The sequence below is a fragment of the Thunnus maccoyii genome, chromosome 20, assembly GCF_910596095.1.
Source record: "Thunnus maccoyii chromosome 20, fThuMac1.1, whole genome shotgun sequence".
Taxonomy (NCBI): Eukaryota; Metazoa; Chordata; class Actinopteri; order Scombriformes; family Scombridae; genus Thunnus; species Thunnus maccoyii.
Genome location: NC_056552.1, coordinates 14,601,572 through 14,621,645, shown reverse-complemented (window position 1 = coordinate 14,621,645; position 20,074 = coordinate 14,601,572). Strand labels below are relative to the sequence as shown.

At 39.2% G+C, this 20,074-nt stretch overlaps 1 protein-coding gene and 1 long non-coding RNA gene across 4 annotated transcripts in view; both read left to right on the top strand.

Moving 5' to 3' along the window:
* Positions 1 to 8,966: 8,966 nt before the first annotated feature.
* LOC121886681 lies at positions 8,967 to 10,855 on the top strand. Its single transcript, XR_006092808.1, has 3 exons — positions 8,967 to 9,069; positions 9,287 to 9,447; positions 10,266 to 10,855. It is a non-coding gene; the product is annotated as an uncharacterized LOC121886681 (long non-coding RNA).
* A 4,470-nt stretch (positions 10,856 to 15,325) lies between these two features.
* Positions 15,326 to 20,074, top strand: part of LOC121886680 (protocadherin-15-like) — a 154,988-nt gene continuing 150,239 nt past the window's right edge. For all 3 annotated transcript variants that reach the window (XM_042396883.1, XM_042396882.1, XM_042396885.1), the window contains exons 1-2: positions 15,326 to 15,347; positions 18,435 to 18,500. In XM_042396883.1, the coding sequence (XP_042252817.1) occupies positions 15,341 to 15,347; positions 18,435 to 18,500 (73 nt within the window). In that variant the 5' untranslated portion in view covers positions 15,326 to 15,340. The remainder of the gene's footprint in view (positions 15,348 to 18,434; positions 18,501 to 20,074) is intronic.

The window sequence follows — 20,074 nt, the reverse complement described above, 5'->3', positions numbered from 1 at the left end:
CGGCCAAGACACAGAAGGTAAAAGGAGTCTTTATCCGTCTTTATTTTTCACTCTTTCTGTTTTTGTCTGTCTAATCTCATTGTTTTCATATATTTTTCGAATCAAGTCTCCTCAGCAGGGATTTAATATCAGAATTGTGCACATGATTTTTTTGACTTCAGGCTTATCTTTGGCAGTGAGCATATGTCAGTCAGCTACGGTGTGTCACAATAGTTTCCTGGTTTATTGATCCTTTTGGATTATGTGACATCTGTTGCTGACTGAAGATGAATAGTGCTTTGTTTAGACTTAGATCAGAATGCTCAGTAGTTTGTTCAGTTTTATCTTTTATTGTTATGGCATTTATTATAGTGTTTTCCTAGGGTTTTTCTCCATTTCACATCCGTTTTTGTTAATACTTTCTGGTTAGGTGTGGCACTAGCAACTGTTGGTTGCTTCATCCCTTTGGTGCAGGCTGAAATATCTCAACTACTGTTGGATGGATTGCCATGAAATTGTGCTCAGACATTCATAGTGCCCAGAGGATGAAGCCTTTGGTGATCCCCTGACTTTTCATCTAGCACCACCAGTATGTTTAAGTTTTTACTTATACAGTGAAATATCTAAACATCTCCTGGATGAATTGGCACAAATTTTTGTATTGACATTCATGGTTCCCAGAGGATGAAACCTACTGACTGTTAGCATTCTAACACTTTAAAGTGAGTTGTGGAACATGGTGAACATTTAACGTGTAAAAAATCAAAATGTTTGCACGGTCATTGTGAGCATGATATCATGTTACTGTTCTCATTAACTTCAAAGCACTGTTGTGCCTAAGTATCGAATCACAGAGCCGCTAGCTGTAGACTCTTTTCAGACCTCTGTTGTTTAGTCTGGCTGAATTGGACCCTAGTTCATTGACAGTGGTGGAAATGTGATCTGACCTCGATCTGACCCAACAACTCTGCAAGTTTGAGCTAAACAGCTCCCATAGCCACGTGTGGGTTGCATACTGGGATTCTTCAGAAACTTCTTCCTGTGTTTACGCTCTTCGTCCTGCCTCAGACACAACTAACCAATGAGTGGAGTGAACATTCTCATCTGGATTTTAGTGATGCATTTTGGTTTTTTTCTGTGTGAAAAGAAACCGAACCAACCTGAAAACGCAACAAGTTTACTAATTCATCCTCTGATTCAGACTAGAGCAAACAAACTATAGTTTTGAATGCACTCTTAGTCTTTTTAACCTGTTCTGACAAACCAAATGCCAACATGATCATGTGCCATCAGTGCAACCCATGAGTTTGAGCTTTTACCCACAAGTAGTATTTGATGGGTGTTATTTTGTAAGATATTTTATAAATTCATATGCTTAACTGCCAAATTCCTGTTTACAAACAGACTAAAGAATGGAAATTATTGGCACATTTACTGTAATGAATGCTATGTTAATTTTTCTATTCAAATTAAATTGTAATATTAAATAACAGAATGTATTGAAATGTGGATCATGTAATGTTTTGAATGTAACTTTGGCATATTAACCTGCAAACCAAAAGGCTTGGGAAGGAGTGGAATACATGTTTGGGTGGAGGTTAAGGTTTTTTGTTGGCTAGTACTCTGGTGTGTCACTGTGTTACCTCTCTTCACAATGTAATTGAACATGTAATTCATTTCATGATAGTAATAGTTAAAAGAAAAAAATACTCCAAAGGGATATTTGAACTTCAAATAATGCCTTTAAAAAATCCACACTAAGATTTCACTGAAAAGAGAGCAAACTGAGGGTAATGTATGACAGAAATGAAGTCATCACCAGTGGGAGAGCTCAGCATAATACTCTCTTGACTTTCTCCTCGGTTTGTCAGAATATTAATATTCCATTTAACTCTTAGTCCTTGAGATTTATCTGGTTGGCATTTAGCTGACAGGTGCTGCAGCCAAAGGTGAACGTCTGAGAGTGTGCACGTGTGTGCAAGGGCATACTGTATATAAGCAGCAAGTGTGTCTGTGCGTGTGTGCATGTTTTGTAAGCTTTTAGCGAAGGTATACAATTCTAAACATCCCTTCAGTTCAGATCTCCCTGGACCCATCTGTCTCTCCTCTTCTCTCCTCATCACACCTGTTTCCTAAACTGTTTGAAGGGTCTCAAAAACAGGATTGCAGGCGTCATTCTGGTAGATCTGCACGTAACAAGAATAGTATATTTTAATGAGTGGATTTCCGGTTGACAGACAATTTTTTACTTAGTTTGGGTCCCCTTGTGATTTGAGCACTTGTGTGTTTTTAATAAGCTCGAGTCCCAGGATGAGTGGTTCATTCTAGCTGTTTGGACCCCCGCATGACATGAGCACTAGTATGTTTTAATTAGCCTTGGTCCCAAGGTGAGAGGCTATATTTACTCACTTTTGGTTTCCCAAATGACAGCAGTACTAGTATATTTTTAATGAGCCTCGATCCCAGGATGAAGGAGTACACAATGTGTCAAATTTACTGTAGGTTTTCTTCCCCAGAAACCTGTCATCACTTCTAAGTGATTAACTAAAATAATACTTTATTACTCATCATTAAAACCAATTTGACTTGTAGCATATACCTAGCTATTGTTGTCAAATTTAAATTTAACATCAATGTGACTAGTGCTGAGTGAGAAATAGCAGACTGAAACGTCTGTACTTGACTTGACTCTGATTATGAATTCATTTGAAGCCGGCGGTGTGTAGGCGGTGCTTCACTGGTTGTTTTAATTGAATGTGACTTATCTGTGAATGTGAACAAGTCACAACAGGAGGCATGAAAAGAGTTATGCTTGAGTTGTCATACACTGAGTGTGATGTGTGTGTATCTCTTGTGTTTGTGCTGATCTTTTTTTAAAGCCTAAATGCTTGTGAATGCATTCTTGTGCACCTGTTTGATTGTCTATGAGAGTTCCTGCATGACAATGAAATGTGTGTGTGTGTGTATGTGTGTCTGTGTGATTACATGCCTGTGATTATTGTGTGGCACAGCTGCAGTGTGTTAAATGAAACGAATGCTTGCCAGCACATTACATTAACTTGATATCAGTGACTTCTCTCTCTTATTCTCTGTCTCTCCTCTCACCATGTCTTGCTCAGGCCTGCTAGCTTTCTGCAACTTGTACTAAAAGGAGACTGACTCTGTGTAACATCATAACCATCATAACTAGCATAACTACAGCCCTTTTCCAAACCAATTCCTCCACACTAGCCCTTCACTGTAAGTCCGTATGAAGTCACACTCATAGCTGTGGAGGTAACTCTCCATCAAGAGTGGAGGGTACAAATAAACAGGTAAACTGTGGGGCATGCTCGTCACTGTCCACCATGAACAGGGAACATCTGTCACCATGGATACTGTCCCCAAAACAATGTGCTATACAAATGAAACAGGACCCACTCCTTAAAGGGGACTTATTGTGCCCCTCAGCAGACTTCCAGCAGCCTCCCATCAGTTCTGGAAGCTACATAAACTAACATTAGTTAGGATTTCACTTTCTTGGTTTTTACTCAAAATGAAAACTTGTCAAATACATCTGTAAATACATTGCCTGAATCCAATTTGAAATATGTGAGTGGACAACATGAACAACCCGTGGAACAATATTCTTGCCATTCCACTAATTGATAGTTGACTAACTGACAGTAAAATCCCAAGAAGCGCAGCAATACGCCAACAAAGGCACAGAAGAAAAATACTGCTAGCTAGTAAACACAAACAAATCCGATCCAAAATATGCAGACTATGCATATTTTGCAGAGAACAGACCGTGCAACAACCTTAGCAACAAAGGCTGCCAATGGATGGCCATTTGTGGGTATGTGTGAACAATGTGATGTCAGCAAAGTGGAGGAAGTAGAGGTAACATTGCAAACAAAGCATTCAGAGCAGGTTGAAGCCTGGGCTTTTGACTTGCAGGCTGCAGCATATTTATATACATTCACTTCAAGTTTTGGAACTTTTACTATGTTTAACATAGACAACCAACATCATAACAGTATAAAAAAACAGAAAATTACAAAAAGCATACCAGCAAGCATACCTTTGCTTACTAGTGAAGCAAAATGTGACAGGGTATATGCAATTAATGTGTTCAAACATGAGTATAAAACAAATCAAATTAATTTAGCTAGAGACCAAATGATGGCTCTTTTTTTTTAGCTTTACTGCACATTTTGTGATTTTCAACCCGCCATAAAAAGGCAGTGTTAGAAAAGAATATGATAGTTTAATGTGCACAGTGGCAAAACAATTATGTGTGTGCAAATGGCTCCAAGTGTCTAAAATGTCCACTAATGCTGATTGTCCATCAACTCATAGTGCTAGACCAGCTGATATTTCCCTCCAAAAACCCTAGTCTGTTTCCATGGCCCTGAATCACCCAATCACCCATGTCTCTTCTTCAGCAATTCAAACCCTGCATGCTTTAATTATAGTTTCATACAGAACTTACAATATCTGTGTAATTAATTGCACATGTATGGTTTTGAAGTGATTTCATAATTTTTCAGCAGTTGTTTTCGCCACATAGAAGGCCTCGGCCTTATTCGAACTCTATTATCTCCACTCTCTATGTCAAAACAATAGTACATGTACAATCTAATGGAGTCCAACACAGGAAAAATACCTTTGTGAAGTCTATAAAACAGTATTCAACACCGGTCTGATGATGCCAGAGAGATATTGATACCATTCTTGTAGACCTTATTAGATTGTGCAGGTGTTCAAGATATTGTGTCCACCCCCTGTAGGTTTATATGATGGAGGAGGACAGTATGCACAGAAAATTTGCACCTGAGCTTGTGACAAATATGCTACACCATGAATGTCAATTGTGTCTGTGTGGTGGGCTGGCACTGCAGATTTATGATATATTTTGTGCATGTGTCAGCATGTGTGTCGGTGTGTGGATGCGGGTGGAGTTGGAGTTTTCAAGGTGATTTTAATATTTATTACGGCTTTCCTTTGTTGTAAGATGTTTTGTCTTCACTCCCTATCTTTGTCCCTCTTGCTGTCTTTTTTTCCCCCAACTACAGCACCATTTCTTCTCATCAGCCGCTGTCATCTCCCTCTTATACCCCCCTCTCTAAAGCAGACTGGTATTTCTTTAGATTGATATTTCTCCACCCTTCCCCTTGCCTCTAGAACTTTTGCCCTGCTCATATTTATTGCTATATTTTTCTCTGTGCTGCCATCACTACCTCTCTCACTATCTCAACAGCCCTCTAAGTTCTCTCCATCTTTGTATAGTCCTTTGATGAGACCACTGCTTATTTATTGTATTGAATGTACCAGAGACTTTGCCCTTGACACACATTGCCACTGAATAAGAGGTGTTTAACGTTCAGATAAAAAGGTTAACAAGGCTAACAAGATATGAAACAGAAGAAGAACTGAGAAGCAATAAGAACTTTAAAAATAAATAGCTATAGCAGTCATGTCAGGAGGTGTTTAGCTTAGTATAAAGACTCGAGGCAGGAGGAGAGTGAAAAAGTAGGGTCAACAGTCAAAAGCCAGGGCTTCAGCCTGCTCTCAACACTCCATTTGGAAAGTTACCTCTACTTCCCCATCAAACATGATGTCAAATTGTTCACGCATGGCCACAAACGACCGTCCTTAAAGAGAATGGAGCTGAAACACTCAGTTTCGTCAGAGGCTGAACTGAGGGGCTGCATAAAGAGCCAGTATAAGATAAATAAGGAGTTTCTTGAACTTGATGTAAATCACGCAAAGATAAACCAGTAGAGCCCCAGAATAAAAACATAGACCTGGAAATGTGCATGTTATGTCCTCTTTAAGATCTAACAAATGTGTTGAATGCATTCCCTTCTTCATAAAACAAGACAATTGTATGATATTTAGGAACATGCACCATTTACATCCATGTTTACCAGCTAGCAGTCTTCTTCGTCCCTGTCTGTTGGCTTATTGCTGCATTTCTTGGCATATTACTGTCAAATAATCAGCAGTCCGTTGGCAGGAATGTGAATTGTGCCTGTGTACGTGCTTCCTTGAGTGCAAGATACAAAGCAATTACCTGCTCTTTGAAATATTGTTCAGACTTGAGATTGACATTCTCATCTCAGTCTCAGACAAAAATCAAAGTTTATTTCCCAAAACACTGAACTATTCCTTTAAATCTTTTTTGAGCTTACTCATCTTTACAGAAGAGTACAAACCCAAGTTGGACCCACAGACAATAATGTTGATCCTACAGTTGCTTGCCACCAGAGCAGCATTAGGGGGAACTGGAGGGGTGGTTAAGTATTTTCACCATGTGTCCAAGGAACAACTGCCGTCTGATTACCACCACCGCTGTCAGCTGTGTTCAACCCTGCTCTAGCTGGGAACAGACCTGACATACTGAGACAGAGAGAGAGAGAGAGAGAGGGAGAGAATCAGGATAATGGATAAGCCAGCACAGTGACAAAGTGGTGATCCCTACAGCACTGAGCCTGTGTGTGTATGTGTGTGTGCGTGTGTGTGTGCGTGCGTTTTTTTTTTTTTTTTTTTGTGCAAGCGGGTCGACAATCCGTTCTCTCCAGAGATACATCAATCTGACACAAGGTCACACTGTCTCTCCTCTCCTCTCCTCTCCTCTCCTCTCCTCTCCTCTCCTCTCCTCTCCTCTCCTCTCCTCTCAACCCCGCCAATCTTCCTCCTCTCTCCTCTGTTCCCCTGGACTTGTCTCTTCTTTCCTCTTCAATTTTGTCCTCTCTACTCCTCCTCTGTCCTCCATGGATGAATGGATCGTGGGGGGGGGGGGGGTATAGATGAATGGGTGATGGATGAGCGGCTGGCCGGTCGGGTAGAGGAGGGAAGACGGAGAGCAATCGGACCCCAGGGAGCGGTGCAGATAGGTGTACCTGCTGATGGAAGCTTAAAAGGACATGACACAGGAGAACTTTTAGAGGAAAAAAAACCTCCTTTCACCTGTCTGTCTGCTCCTTTATTTTCACCTTTTACTACCATATCTCTCAATCCTCTTGTTTGAAAAGACTGTGTAGTATATTTTCAGGAGTCAAGTTTGTCTATCAGCCAGCCAATTCTGTAACAAACTTTCTGGTTTATGGGCTTAAATGCATGAAGCATTGTGAGCATGTTGCAGAACACCAGAGCGTCAGTTTAGAATGAATGAAAAAAAAATTATCAGTGTAGTTTCTTGTTTTAACATTTTCATTTACACAGTTTTAATAATGTGCTTTAAATAAGTAAATTATCTCAAAGGGACTCTTTGCATATTAATTAAGTTATATCAAAAAGACTCAATATGTAATTAACTTACAAACTCAGTGAAACACTATTAATGGCTACACTCTCACACTGCAGGCATGTTCACACACACATATTGTTCACAATATTAGGTCACTGTGATGCCATTAATCCTCATTAATTTCATTGTGTGCTTGTGTAAGGCACACATTTGGCAAAAGACATTTTCTGCAGATTTCAGTGCATTATTTAAAGGTATTTTTAAAAACCTTTTTAATGACCTCTCTAGACAGCTCACTTGATGCAATGGCATATTCCGTGGCAGACTCTTCTCTCTTCACTCCTCTCTTGTTATAATATCCATTTCACACCCATCTGGCTCATCGGTGGACAGTTTTATCATAAAATATTTATTTTTTGTCATTTTTTGAGTGTGCCGTAGCCAAATTCTGCAGCCATCAATCAAGCAGCAGAACTCTTCTTTCTCTTAAGGAGGAAATCTTTGCAGATTTGATCAGCATCTCTTGAGATAACTTCTGTTTGCCTTTGTTGCTGCAGTATGTTCAAATATTATTCCAGCATATTTTAGAGTTCACTATCATTGGATTTTTCCCATTCACAATCTAGACTCCAGGCAAAATAGCCAAGCGAGCATTTAACAGATGGCAAAAAGCAGGATGCAGTCAAGTACAACTTCAACTCAAATGAGCACAAAATATTTCACAATATGGCAAAGTAAAAAAAAAAAAAGATTAAAAAGCTTTAGGAACTCATTAGAAAGAAATTTTTTAACCTGAAATTAGAGAGATAGCAACTGCTAGTAACTACAGATTTCCTGTTTAATTGGTTTTTGACACAGTCTTGTAAAATTATAGCTGGGCGTCTATTAAATGTCATAATTTGTGGTTTAAAGTGTTTATATTGCTGGTGTCATTGGAGAAGGCCTCTAATTAAGATATTCCTTGTCCTTTGCATAACTAAGAAATTTGCCATAAGTGCATGAAGTTGTTTATTTAACTTCACAACATTACCAACATAGTTCAACTCATTCCCCACTGGATAAGAAACAAGAATACAGTACATTATAATTCTTAGATTGCCTGATACTTTTTTCTGTCCTACAAAATGAGCCCACAGAGCATCACTCTCAGTCACAATCTGAGACATCATCAGCTGAAATGAGTCAATTCTTTCAGTGGAATCAGGTCAGTGTAAGATTCCTGTGGCTTTTTTCCCTGTCATTTGGGAAGAAAGCATCCTCAGCTGGCCAGTGCTGCTACACCATCTGCCTCTGTACCATATAGAGTGAACCTCTGCGGCCACATTGCTACTTTCTCATTGATTTATATACACTGCAGCTATGATTGGTTTTCAGGTTTTTTTCCTAATATTTTTTCCTAGTATTGGCTCCCCTCGGCATCTTATAGACTTTATTTCCCCAGTATGTTCCATTGCTATGCCACACATATGGCATACTTTAGTCTACCAAAATAAATGTTTTCTTCAGAAATGCTTCATAGTGTATGGTAGAAAAGTAAACATTTAGTTGTTAGCTTTAAAGCCATAGTTCAAAAACTTTGGGAAATACACTTATTCGCTTTCTTGCCGCGCATTAGATGAGAAGAGCAATCCATTGTCATATCCGTCCCTTAAAGGTCCAGTGTGTAATATGTGTGGTATTTAGCGGCCTCTAACAGTGAGGTTCTAGATTGAAGCACTCTGCCACTCACCCCTCCCCTCCCTAAGACTTTGGAGAGATTCCAGAAGCTACGGTGGCCTTCAAGGACAAGAAGCTATTTGCTGAAGATGGCATCGTCCACAACAACTTCGAGCATTTCTAACAAGTCAAGCGATGAGGTGAAGATGTTATTTAATTATTTAGTCTATAATACTATAGGTTATAGCTCACAAGTAAGATAGCAGTTATGAGTGTTTTATTATTTTGGTAATACAAGCTAACATTAGCAACGTCATGCTAAACAAAACTTACGTTATTTTATTCTAACGTTAGGCATTATTGATAGTGAGATAGCGTTGGCAGGATAACGTTACATATTTTATTATCCGTTTGCAGAGTCAAGTACTGGAGGTTAGAAGAGGAGGAAGAGGGTAAGAAAGAGGGCGAGTTAGCGGTTCTGCTGCAGGCAGGGCCAGGCAAGGGAGGAGAGCAAACACCGGCACCGCGGAAGCAGGACAAGAGGCTGGAAACCCTCCAAAGGGACCGAAGCGACTGAGGTTTGTGACGTTATTTATACAATTATTTTATGATATTCCTACCCGTTCTGCACGATATTAAAAATGCCAATACAACACAAAGTGGTATTTACATAGCAGCTCTGTGCTTTACATTACTGTAGTCTGTTTAGTTTGATGTGTTATCAGTGTAATGTGAGTCAGTAGCCCCTCTTACACAGCCCGTTCAAGGCGGGAATACTGGGCCTGTAATCCGCCTTGCTGTTCTGTTTAGCTCGTATTCAGACCAAATCAGGCGGCGCAGCACACAGCTGCAGGGTTGAAGAGGTGTGTGGGTGTGTTTGTGCTTTAGAAAGTAACCGCTGTGAAACAATAAGAAAATAACGTTTATTGATCTGGTTCACCAGCTTCCCCACTAACGTTATTAGCGCTCCCTCTCTTCATTCACCCTCTAGCTCACTCGACCACAGCTGCTCTCTCTCTCTCTTTCTCTCTTCTTTTTAAAATGAGTCAGGAAGCCGACAGAAAAGTCTAACTTTACTTTTAATGTTATCAAAAGAAAAGAAATGTCCTCCCCTTGGATCCTCTTTACGGCTATAATGTGGGTTCTCTGTATAAAAGAGGCTACTGAAAACATCAGCAACACTATTGAGTGATTATATAAATACTATATAGGAACAGTATCGAGCAGCAATATTTTCACTTTTTTTAAAAATCATGTTATTGTTGTAGACATGTTTGGGAACACTGGACAGCCTACAATCCATATTCTGCACTACCATTACCATATTTCCAACATATCATGAAACTTATAACCTATAAAGCCTTATCTGTGTTTTTCCTGTGTTTTATTTTTTCAGAAACTTCTTGAAGAGATGACCTTGGAGGAGCACAGGCAGCTCACCAGTGAACTGCTTCAGAGGCAGCCAGGGTTCATTTTTGATGCCTTGATGATGCATCAGTGCAGGCATGGTGTCCCACCGTTTGCTGGAGTGCCAGGGGTACCATGATGTACTTGTAGTAACTGTACAGACATGCCTACGGACCGGGAGAGGAAATGCTGTGGCCAGTACCCTGCAGATTGTGTAATAATAATACCTCACTTCTCCCGGTACTGTCTTGAAAATGCTTTTTATGCATTCACAGGCGGTACTGGGAGGACATTATGGTATTTGGCCAAACCAGGAAGCCTGGGGATGACAACCGGGAGTACCGTTATGCTGCCTATAGACATTTCATCTATTGACAGCATGGCTCTTTAGGCCAGGGAAACCGACTTGTCATCCCCAGTTGCTGTGTTTGGAGGATCAGGGACAAGTTCACTGGTCCTCCAAAGACATCACCCTGGTTTCACACCTGGCCTCTGAGTTTCCCTCCAGGTCCTCTGGAACGTCCACACAGTATCTCAAGTACTCACACACCTGCCTGTTCATCATCAAGGCATCAAATCATCTCATATTTATTTGTTACATTTCTGATATTTTATTTATTTTATACTTGTTCTATACATTTTCTATATTTATATATTTTCTGGATAATTATTAAAATTTTTGTTTATATATTCACATTTGTTCAACTTAAATGTACAAGTTTACCAAATAAAAGATATTCATCAGATGTGCTATGATAATTGCAATGATAAACATATTAATATATATTTATGCAATGACAGTATTTCCCTGCAGTCCACCATTAATTTATATTGTCATTATTTATATTTAGAAAGCAACATAAAACGGTAGTGAAGTTGGAATACCACTGATCCTCAGAACAGGGCACTGTAGTACATGTTATGGATTCATGAACCACAAAATAAAAATATAAAAAACAACACTAAGATTAATGACATTTGTAATAAAAATATCTTTTATTTAACAGAAACATTTTTGGACATCCTTTTCAATCTGGACAATAAAAGGATAACATAAACATGCAGCTTTTACTGTTCAAACAAACATTTTGACAGCTTATTCTGTGTTCTTCAGAGTTGATTCTGATAAAGACAGAATAATCTATCAAATCATTAGTCTGTTTGAACACTAAAAGCAGTGTGATTAAACTTATCCGATCACCTTCCAGCAGTCATATTGCTGCACATATAATAGCTGACAAGGGTCAGACCAAAACCACACCAAAGGTATTCAATTTACTGCTCTGGATGAAGATGCTCTCATGGCAGGAACAACACCCGTGTTTCACTGGCACTGCTGTTCCTCATCTGCTCCAGGAGCGGTGTGCAGCAGCAGCTGCATGGAAAACTGCTTCTGTGGAAGACAGTACCATTACACATAGAGATAATTTACTATTTCATACATTTTATACAGTTGTACATGTGAAAATAGTGTTATTTAACCAAGAGTAGGACTTACAGGGTAAGTTAATATGCTACATAGGCAAACAAATGTGTATCACTTACCTAGACCTCTCCTGACTTGGTCTGCAATACTTCTGATATGGCGGGTGTGAATGTCACGGACATGGTGAATAATGCCAACCCATAGTGCCTGAGAAAAATAAAACAGCACAAATTAATGAACTTACTATTATAAATCATCTATCTATCTATCTATCTATCTATCTATCTATCTATCTATCTATCTATCTATCTAATGTGCTAACCAGAAACAGTTCAACCTTATTCCATGCAGATTTTCATCCCAACAACAGACTAGATCAGATTATTTAATTGATTAACACACTTTCAGTCAGAGACAAGTAGCTATTCAGTGAAATCAACTTTTGTTGTCTTTGGTTGTAATGAAAACCAACGTACTCCCAGCACATGGTGAAATACCCCTGACCTATTACACAGTCACTTTAGAATGAAGATAAATGCAATACCATGCATCGATGTTACAGGACCTCTCTCATAGCTGGAGAAACAACAGCAACATCAAGAAAATAAGTGCTACATGACACAGTCACAAACCCTTGTAATACATTATGTTACATCCTAAGATGCTGGGAGCCTTGGCTGGCCTGGATAAACACACCAAAATAAATAACAGAAAATTCCACTTCTGACTGATAAATGTAAAATTAAAACTCTGGTAGCAATTACATGTTTTTCAACATTGAAACAGGGAAAACGTTACTTGTGTTGGACTATAAGCTAACTTTGCCCCCCAATGTGTACATGTGCTCCTAAATGACAAATTAGGAGCAAACAATGAAATCATAGAGCACTGTGAAAAATATAAATATAAATTCACAGGATGTATTAACTCCGTGATGAGCAGACTTCTCCTCAGTTTATCTTTCACACTAACTCATTACTCTGACTTACTGTCACCAGCGCTAAATATCTTAGTTATCAATCAATGTGTTGTCTTACTGCCACAGAAAATGAATAAATCGTTGGGTTATTAGCACGACGTTGCCTCCCTGTTGTCTCTTATCAGACCACCAGCTCCATGAGAGGCACAAACTGAGGCTAAAGTGTGCTAATATTTAACGTTACGTGGCAGCGTTTCTTTTCAGGGAAACTAATGAACTGCTAATAAACATTGTACATCATATAGGTTTTGAACCATTACCAGCGGGGCAAAATAAATATACACTACACTCTTACCTGTCCAGCAGGTAACTTTGGCGTCAGTCTAAAAACATTTCTCTCATCAGGGATTTCCATCTGGGTTTATCCTCGTTTTATGCCGTTGCTTGTCCCGATTTCGTTTAGCTTCTTTGTGTTTTGTTTCTTTGACAACGACAATTCACGCTCCTGTGATTTTCTAAATAAGTATGATCCTCCATTTATCAGATTTTGGTTTCAAAAACTTCTCACAATACAAAATGTTTGGTCCGTTCTTCTTCGTTTTAAAACCGGTGCATTTCCGGTAGTTGCCCACTGAATCTAAAACGTGTAAGGCCCTCACTGGAGCCACTGTTAGGTTTGTCCGCTCTTTGCTACTGTAGAAACATGGCGATGCAACATGGCAGCCACCGTGGGGGGGGCGCTCCCATGTAGATATAAAGGGCTTATTTCTAAGGTAACGAAAACACAACAGTTATTATTTTCAGCTGATTAGACACTAATTAAGATATACTTATAAATAATATATTCACTTTTTACCAAGTCTGTTCTTTTAGATGTTACTAAAGACTACACACTGGACCTTTAAGTATGAAGCTACAGCCCATATCCGATTAGCTTATGGTAGCTGAGCTTAGCTTAGCTTAGCTTAGCTAAAAACTGGAAACAGGGGGAAACAGCTAGCCTGGCTCTGACAGAAAAAAAAAACATCCTGCAGGCACAAAAGAGATTCCAGAAATGTGTTGAATGCATTTCCTTCCTCATAAAAACCAAAGTGTAAAAACAGCAATCTGTGTTTTTAAGGGGGCTTAAGGAATGCTGAACTAGTCCTTTAATGTTGTGGAAGTCAATATAATGCCTTTGTTTTAGGCAACGTGACAGCTTCTCTCTGTAGAGCAACTCATGCTACATACCCAATGGATCCTGCTTCAATACACACATGCAAACACACAGACACACAGTCTGCATAGTCAGGTGCCTCATTGAGTCACAGTCCCAGCATGTATATTTTATGGTAACTCTAGCATGTGTGAGTGTGTATGTTCGTGTGTGCAACTGCATACAGGCATACGGCTCAATTGTGTGAACTGTTTGAAGTGGTGTGAAGTGTGTTCCTAAGCAGCGTGCATGTGTATATATGTCTCATGGCGACAGTTGCTAAGCTGTGTGTCTGTGTGTAATGAACAATAGTTGTTTTCAGCAAGCTCAAGCCTGTTTAACCCATTTGGTGTTTGCTGTAGTCTTCAGCTGCAGTCACTTCTCTCTTCTTCTTCTTCAGTTGGTTTTGTCCTTAATGGGAGTTTTCTTCCAACCTTGGCAACCCTTGGAATTTGAATTGTATATAAAGAAGATATTGACCGAAACACTCCAGCTTTAAATAAAGAGACATTGGATGGATGATAAATCTGAAATGGAGCAAGCTTTTCCATTGATGTTGTCTGAACGGAATTTCAAAGTTTTAAGTCTTTTTTTATGTGCTCCACACCTTGAACACCTCACCCCCATTCCCCATCACACAGCTTTCCACAGAACTTTTCATCAGCTTGACAGAAACCTGGCATTAGATGGATTTATTCACTTGCTCATGCATAAAGTCATTTCAGTGATATTTTTTCCAGAAACAAGAGGGGAGCGCAAGTGTATACTTACCAGCATATAAGTGAGTGCTTACAGAAAGAAAAGCACATATCAATGAGAGAAGAAATGCACAACTAAACTTTTGAGGGTGAGCATGAGTACACACTTTAGCAAGATAAGTGCCTGCATACAGGAGAACACTAACAATACCGTAGGAGCTCTTTTATGGGATATCTCATACAAACAAGTGACACTTCTGAGGAAATGTGCTTGTGACCTGTGTGAAAGAACAGAAGAGGATTTGCATTTCTTTGCAACGGACTCTTCATCTTGAATTTCTCTCACTAGAGTTAACTGTCATGCAGAGAGACGGGGAATTACTGTAACACATGATTTAATTTAGGGCAGCTAACAGTGTGTCCCAACTTAATTGATTTAATCTACATTGTTAAACTTTTGTGGAAATACATGTAACCCTTTGTTTCGATCAAGATTGTGCTAGAAAGAGTTGCCTGTAATATCACATTTACCACAGACAGAGAGAGATGGGACTTTAAATTAGCATTACCTAACCTTTCACTGTACCCCAGTTTTTAAAAGATTTAGCTCATTTCATTGTGAGATCTCATCATGTTCATCTGTCACTTTAGATTGCAACCCAGACTGATACTGTTTCATCCCATTTCATTTTTATTATTTCAGAGGGAAAGCAGACTGACAGGTGGAGAGAGGGAAGCAGATGAGAAGAGACAGAGGAGGGAGGAAACCGAGGGGAAGTAAAGAGGGGGAGATACGAAAGAGACAGAGATGCCCCATAGAGAACAAATGGCTGGTTAGTAATAGATGAGGGGCATCAGCTTACGCTGAAGGATAAAAAGGCAGTCAAGCAGGGGATACACATCTGTCATCTGCTGTTCACACACACTCAAATACACACTCAGCGGCCAGCTGGTAGAGTGTGATGTAACTAGTGACTATTGTTCCATGGCTCATGCATCTTTCTGCATTGCTTGCCTGAGCTGTAACCATAGAAAAGCTTCAGAAAGGTAAAGGGGTAAAATACTCTTCCACCACGACAGCGACCTGGGGTTTGATTGTCAGACAAATGCACAACCAAGCAAGTCATCTGTGTTCATGGGACCAACGAGGGTTCATGTTGTGGTCACTTAACATAATGACTTCTACTGGTTGGTTGCTATAGCATGAAACTCCTGCACATAAAGCCCCACAAAGAAGCAGCTGGGGAAACTACAACTAATTTACCGCAGGGTTTTTTCCCTACAATCCCTAATCTTGGCAACTAAACTCAAAGTTAAAATGTTAACTTGAAGCATAAGACAGGATGCTTTGACATTTTTTAACAGAATAGTTTCTATCTACTTTCTATCCAAGAGTTAGATGAGAGGATCTATACCACTCTCATTTTGCAGCTAGCGTCTCTCCGCTACTACCTCATTATGACGAAAAGACCCTGTTTGTATCTCATCTAACTCCCTGAACTGCCAATCATTACTTTTAATTTTAAACCAATCCACAATCTTCCACCAGCTGATATTTTAGTCATCTACTAACATGTGGGACACAAGACACAAACTCCAGTCTTTGGTGTCAAAGTCCTGTGCTTCGTACATCCAACCCCAACCTCCTGCTTATGACGTCTGTTTAGTGCAAGGATGTCACACGTCCTGGACTGGAAAAAAATACAGTACCAGTCAAAAGTTTGGACACACTTTCTGATTCAAGGGAATAGAAAGGTGTGTCCAAACTTTTGACTGACACTGTATATATTATATAACTACTTTTCCTCCAAAATGTATTTGGCAAAGCAGATTTGTAGTACAGTATGTTGAAAGGTGTTGTAGCAGATGGGGTTTAGTGCCACTATATGTCATGTAAATGTATCACATGGCTGCCTATCCTTTCCTCAGGTCAAAAGTTGGGTTAGCAAGCAGTGATTAGTAAAGACTACAGCGGAATAGCAAATTGGACATTTTAATATTGGGGGAAAATGGGGGGAAAAAAATTTTCTTTAAGAAGCATTAAAGATGTTATTTTTCTAAGAAAACATTTAAGAGATTAAAGTAAACCATTTAAGGCACACTGTAGGTGTCTTTACTGGTTGCCTGATAAAATATTTATCTTAGGATGCTAGCTGCTTACTGTCAAATCTGTGAACAAAGCTAACAAGTAGCTAATATGACAACTAATGTAGTTAATGTTTAGCAGATTTTTCTTTATGTAATCTTCTACCCATTCAACAAAAGTCCTAGTGAAGATAGTGTGCAGTTTTGTCGATGAAAAGAGAAGGAAAAAAGCTTTTGTAAAATGCACAAGCTAACACTTAGCTTAGTTTGACTGCTCCTTTATTTCTTAAGAAAACATTCTTTGCATCTTTCGTAGCATGACGAATTAGAATACCAATCATTTTCAGCGCTAATATAAGCAAATTCCGAGCCTGGAATGTTCAAACAAGAAAAAATACCAATGAATCCTGAGATAATCTTTGATGTCACACAGTTGCAATGCTTAATCGTGAAGGGGAAGAGAGAGAGAGAGTGAGAGACAGAGTAAGAGAGAGAAAGTGTGATCATTGTTCCATGAAGTCTATTTTCTAGGTGAGCAGATATCTGTCTTCCAGCCTTCCTGTGGGATTTTTTCCAAACGTTCTCGAGAGCTGTACAATAATGTTGCCCTGTGTGGGTGTTCTTGTATTTCCGTATCCTGGCAAGGACAGAGGGATAAAGGAGAATCCTTGAATGTCAGTGCTGTTTTCCCTCTGAACGGGACCATTTTAAGCCTTCAGCTTGGGTTAAAATTATTTCTCCTCATAAAGCAGTGAGTGTGAGTGCGGGTGGTGGCTGTGAATGCAGGTGGAAAAGCTTATAGAGATAAGAACATCAACATACTGTACATATAAACACACATACCTCACAGCATATTTCATATTTGCCTGCCTATTTGTCTACTCTAGTCAAAATTTCAAACCCACTTGCCTCTTTTTATGTTTGGCTCTGCTCTTTTTCTCTATCTGTTGTTGCCTTTCTTCTCCCTGAGGGTTTATTCTTATCTTTCATCAAATTGTTTCTCTGTTTTTTTCCTTCTTCCTACCCTTCCTTGGCTTCTACCTTCTCTCCTTCCTTCCTTCCTGCTGGGACGTGTCTCCTACTGCAGATTGGCAATATGAGGGTAAGAACTATCTCCTTGTTCTTCCTCTGTTAACTGTGTGTTCAGACACTGTGCTAGTTTATTAACCCCTGCTAACCCTGCAGAGATGGTAGTAGAGGGGTTGCCAGTGAAACCTTTAGTCTCTCTTCACTGTCACTTTTCCTACTGCATTTCATTCCAGTTATAACATAATAAGATGTAGGTTATATCTATCAACCTTATCCTTTATTTATCTCCATGTATTTATTGCTGTTTTTCTTACAACATTTCTTCATCTTTTGTGGTTTCCTTCTTTACTTTTCTATATTTAGTTTCCCCTTTTACTATTTGTCTTTTTCTCTATTTGTCTATCATCATTTTCCTCTGTCTGGACCTCTTTCCTTACTTCCCTCTGCTAACCCCTCACACCACCGTCCTTTTCTCCACTGCCCCCCTTCTTTCACCTTCCATCTTGTTGTTGCCACTTACAACCACTCTCTCTCTCTGCTGTACATATATAGGGCTGCGCTGTGTGAGTCCAATTCCATTTCAGAAAGTGACACTGACAGCTTACAGAATGATTGCACCAGCTGCTTATTTTTAAAGGGACAAAAAGCAATTTAAAATCATTTCCAACTAAATACTAACATTCATCAAGTATTCCATATACTTCATAATAAAGTTTCATATTTCAAAGTTTCTAAAATGATGACGTCAATCCCCAAAATGTATCAATATTGACTTTTTTTTTTCTTTTTCTTTTTCATGCTCACAGAATGTAAACTTTCTCGGTCGGGTCCTCCTGCCACCATCGTTGCCATAGACGAAGAGAGTCCCAACGGTAAAGTATTCATTTGTATGATTTCTTAATTCTATGCTGGAAAGTGGCTTTAAATAAGGCTCTAAAACCCCTATAACCAAAGTGAACACTTTGTTAGAGTTTAGTTTTTTTAAGATGATCATCACCTGCTGCCCAACTTTAAACAAACACAGTTAGACGATCTTGACCTTTTCAACAGCTGCTGATTGGCATGGCATGTAACCGGCACTCATTAATATTCATTAGGCTTGTACCAACTGTGTCATAGCTGGAGTCTGATCTCCATTCCAGAGGCATTAAATGTCAACTCAATCTTTCTGCGTATGATCTTAAGAGTAGTTGAATGACAAGAAGATTTTAGTGCCTTTCCAGCTCTCTATGTGTACACACTTGTGTAAGAGAATTTTGCAGAAAGCATGCATAAAGACATCAAGCTTATTCGCTTTTAACGACAAGAGATGGATAAGAAGATCAATAGCATGCTGGTGTAAGTATGAAGGTACAGGTAGCAACTGATTATCTTAGTATAGCATAAAGACTGGAAACAGTGGGGAGCAGATAGTCTGCCTATGTGCGAGAGTAACAAAATCTGCCTATGAGCATCTCTAAAGCTCACTAATTAACGCATACAGTATCTCCTTTGTTTAATCTGTCCCTGGAGTCTCCACTGGTTGCTTGGCAACCTCACAGTGACAACCCAGACTCCTAGAAGTCAATGCGTCCAGCTAAGAAATAGTCCTGCACACAACGCCCTGTAAAACCGCAAAAGTCCTAACAGTTTCCACTTCTCATCTAACTTTAACCAATAAAGTGAATAAGTTAATAATTTATGAATTATTATTTTGGTTTCTCAGACCTTTTGATGTTGCGTGTCAAGTAGTCTTAGTTGTTTTGCATACAAATCCTTAAAGTAATTAAAAATGATAGTATCTCTTCTGCCACCTTGACATGCCACAAAAGTAAGTTTTTTATCTGAACACCAAAGGAAATATCTTTGTATGCTTTTTTGTCTTCAGAGTTAGCTCAAACTGTTTAAAACCTCCTTAGCTAATTAGTGGTTCCTGGTTTGATGGCTCTGCCATTTGGACTGTACAGAGGAATAGAAACACATTATCTAAAGGTATGTGATAGTGCATGTTTGTGAGTGTATATGAACATGATTTGTTAGACGTTCAGAGGAGCATATTTGTGGAAGGATCACATTTTAATTGATAGGTTTAAGTTTAATTTAGTCACAAGTAAATTAAGGCTTTGGTTGGCCCAGAGGACTGCCACAAATTTCTATGAGCGAAGGTGAAATGTACATAGACAGGCTGGCCTCTGTGGTTAAATCACTCTCTTATCTTCAGCCTATAGATTACTTTTCAGAAACCAGTCACAATGTTTGCCATGTCTGCTTTTCAACAAAGTTTTTAAATCATGAGACCCAATCACTGTAATCCTTACTGACATAATGAGAGATTAGTATAGCAACAGCAGAGACAGAGGACAGCAGCGCCTTCTGTCTACCCAGCTGACATGTCTGTATCTGTTGATGGCTTAATGCATCCTATTAGGTTATCCAACCTCTTATATCCCCTATTTTCCCTTTTTAC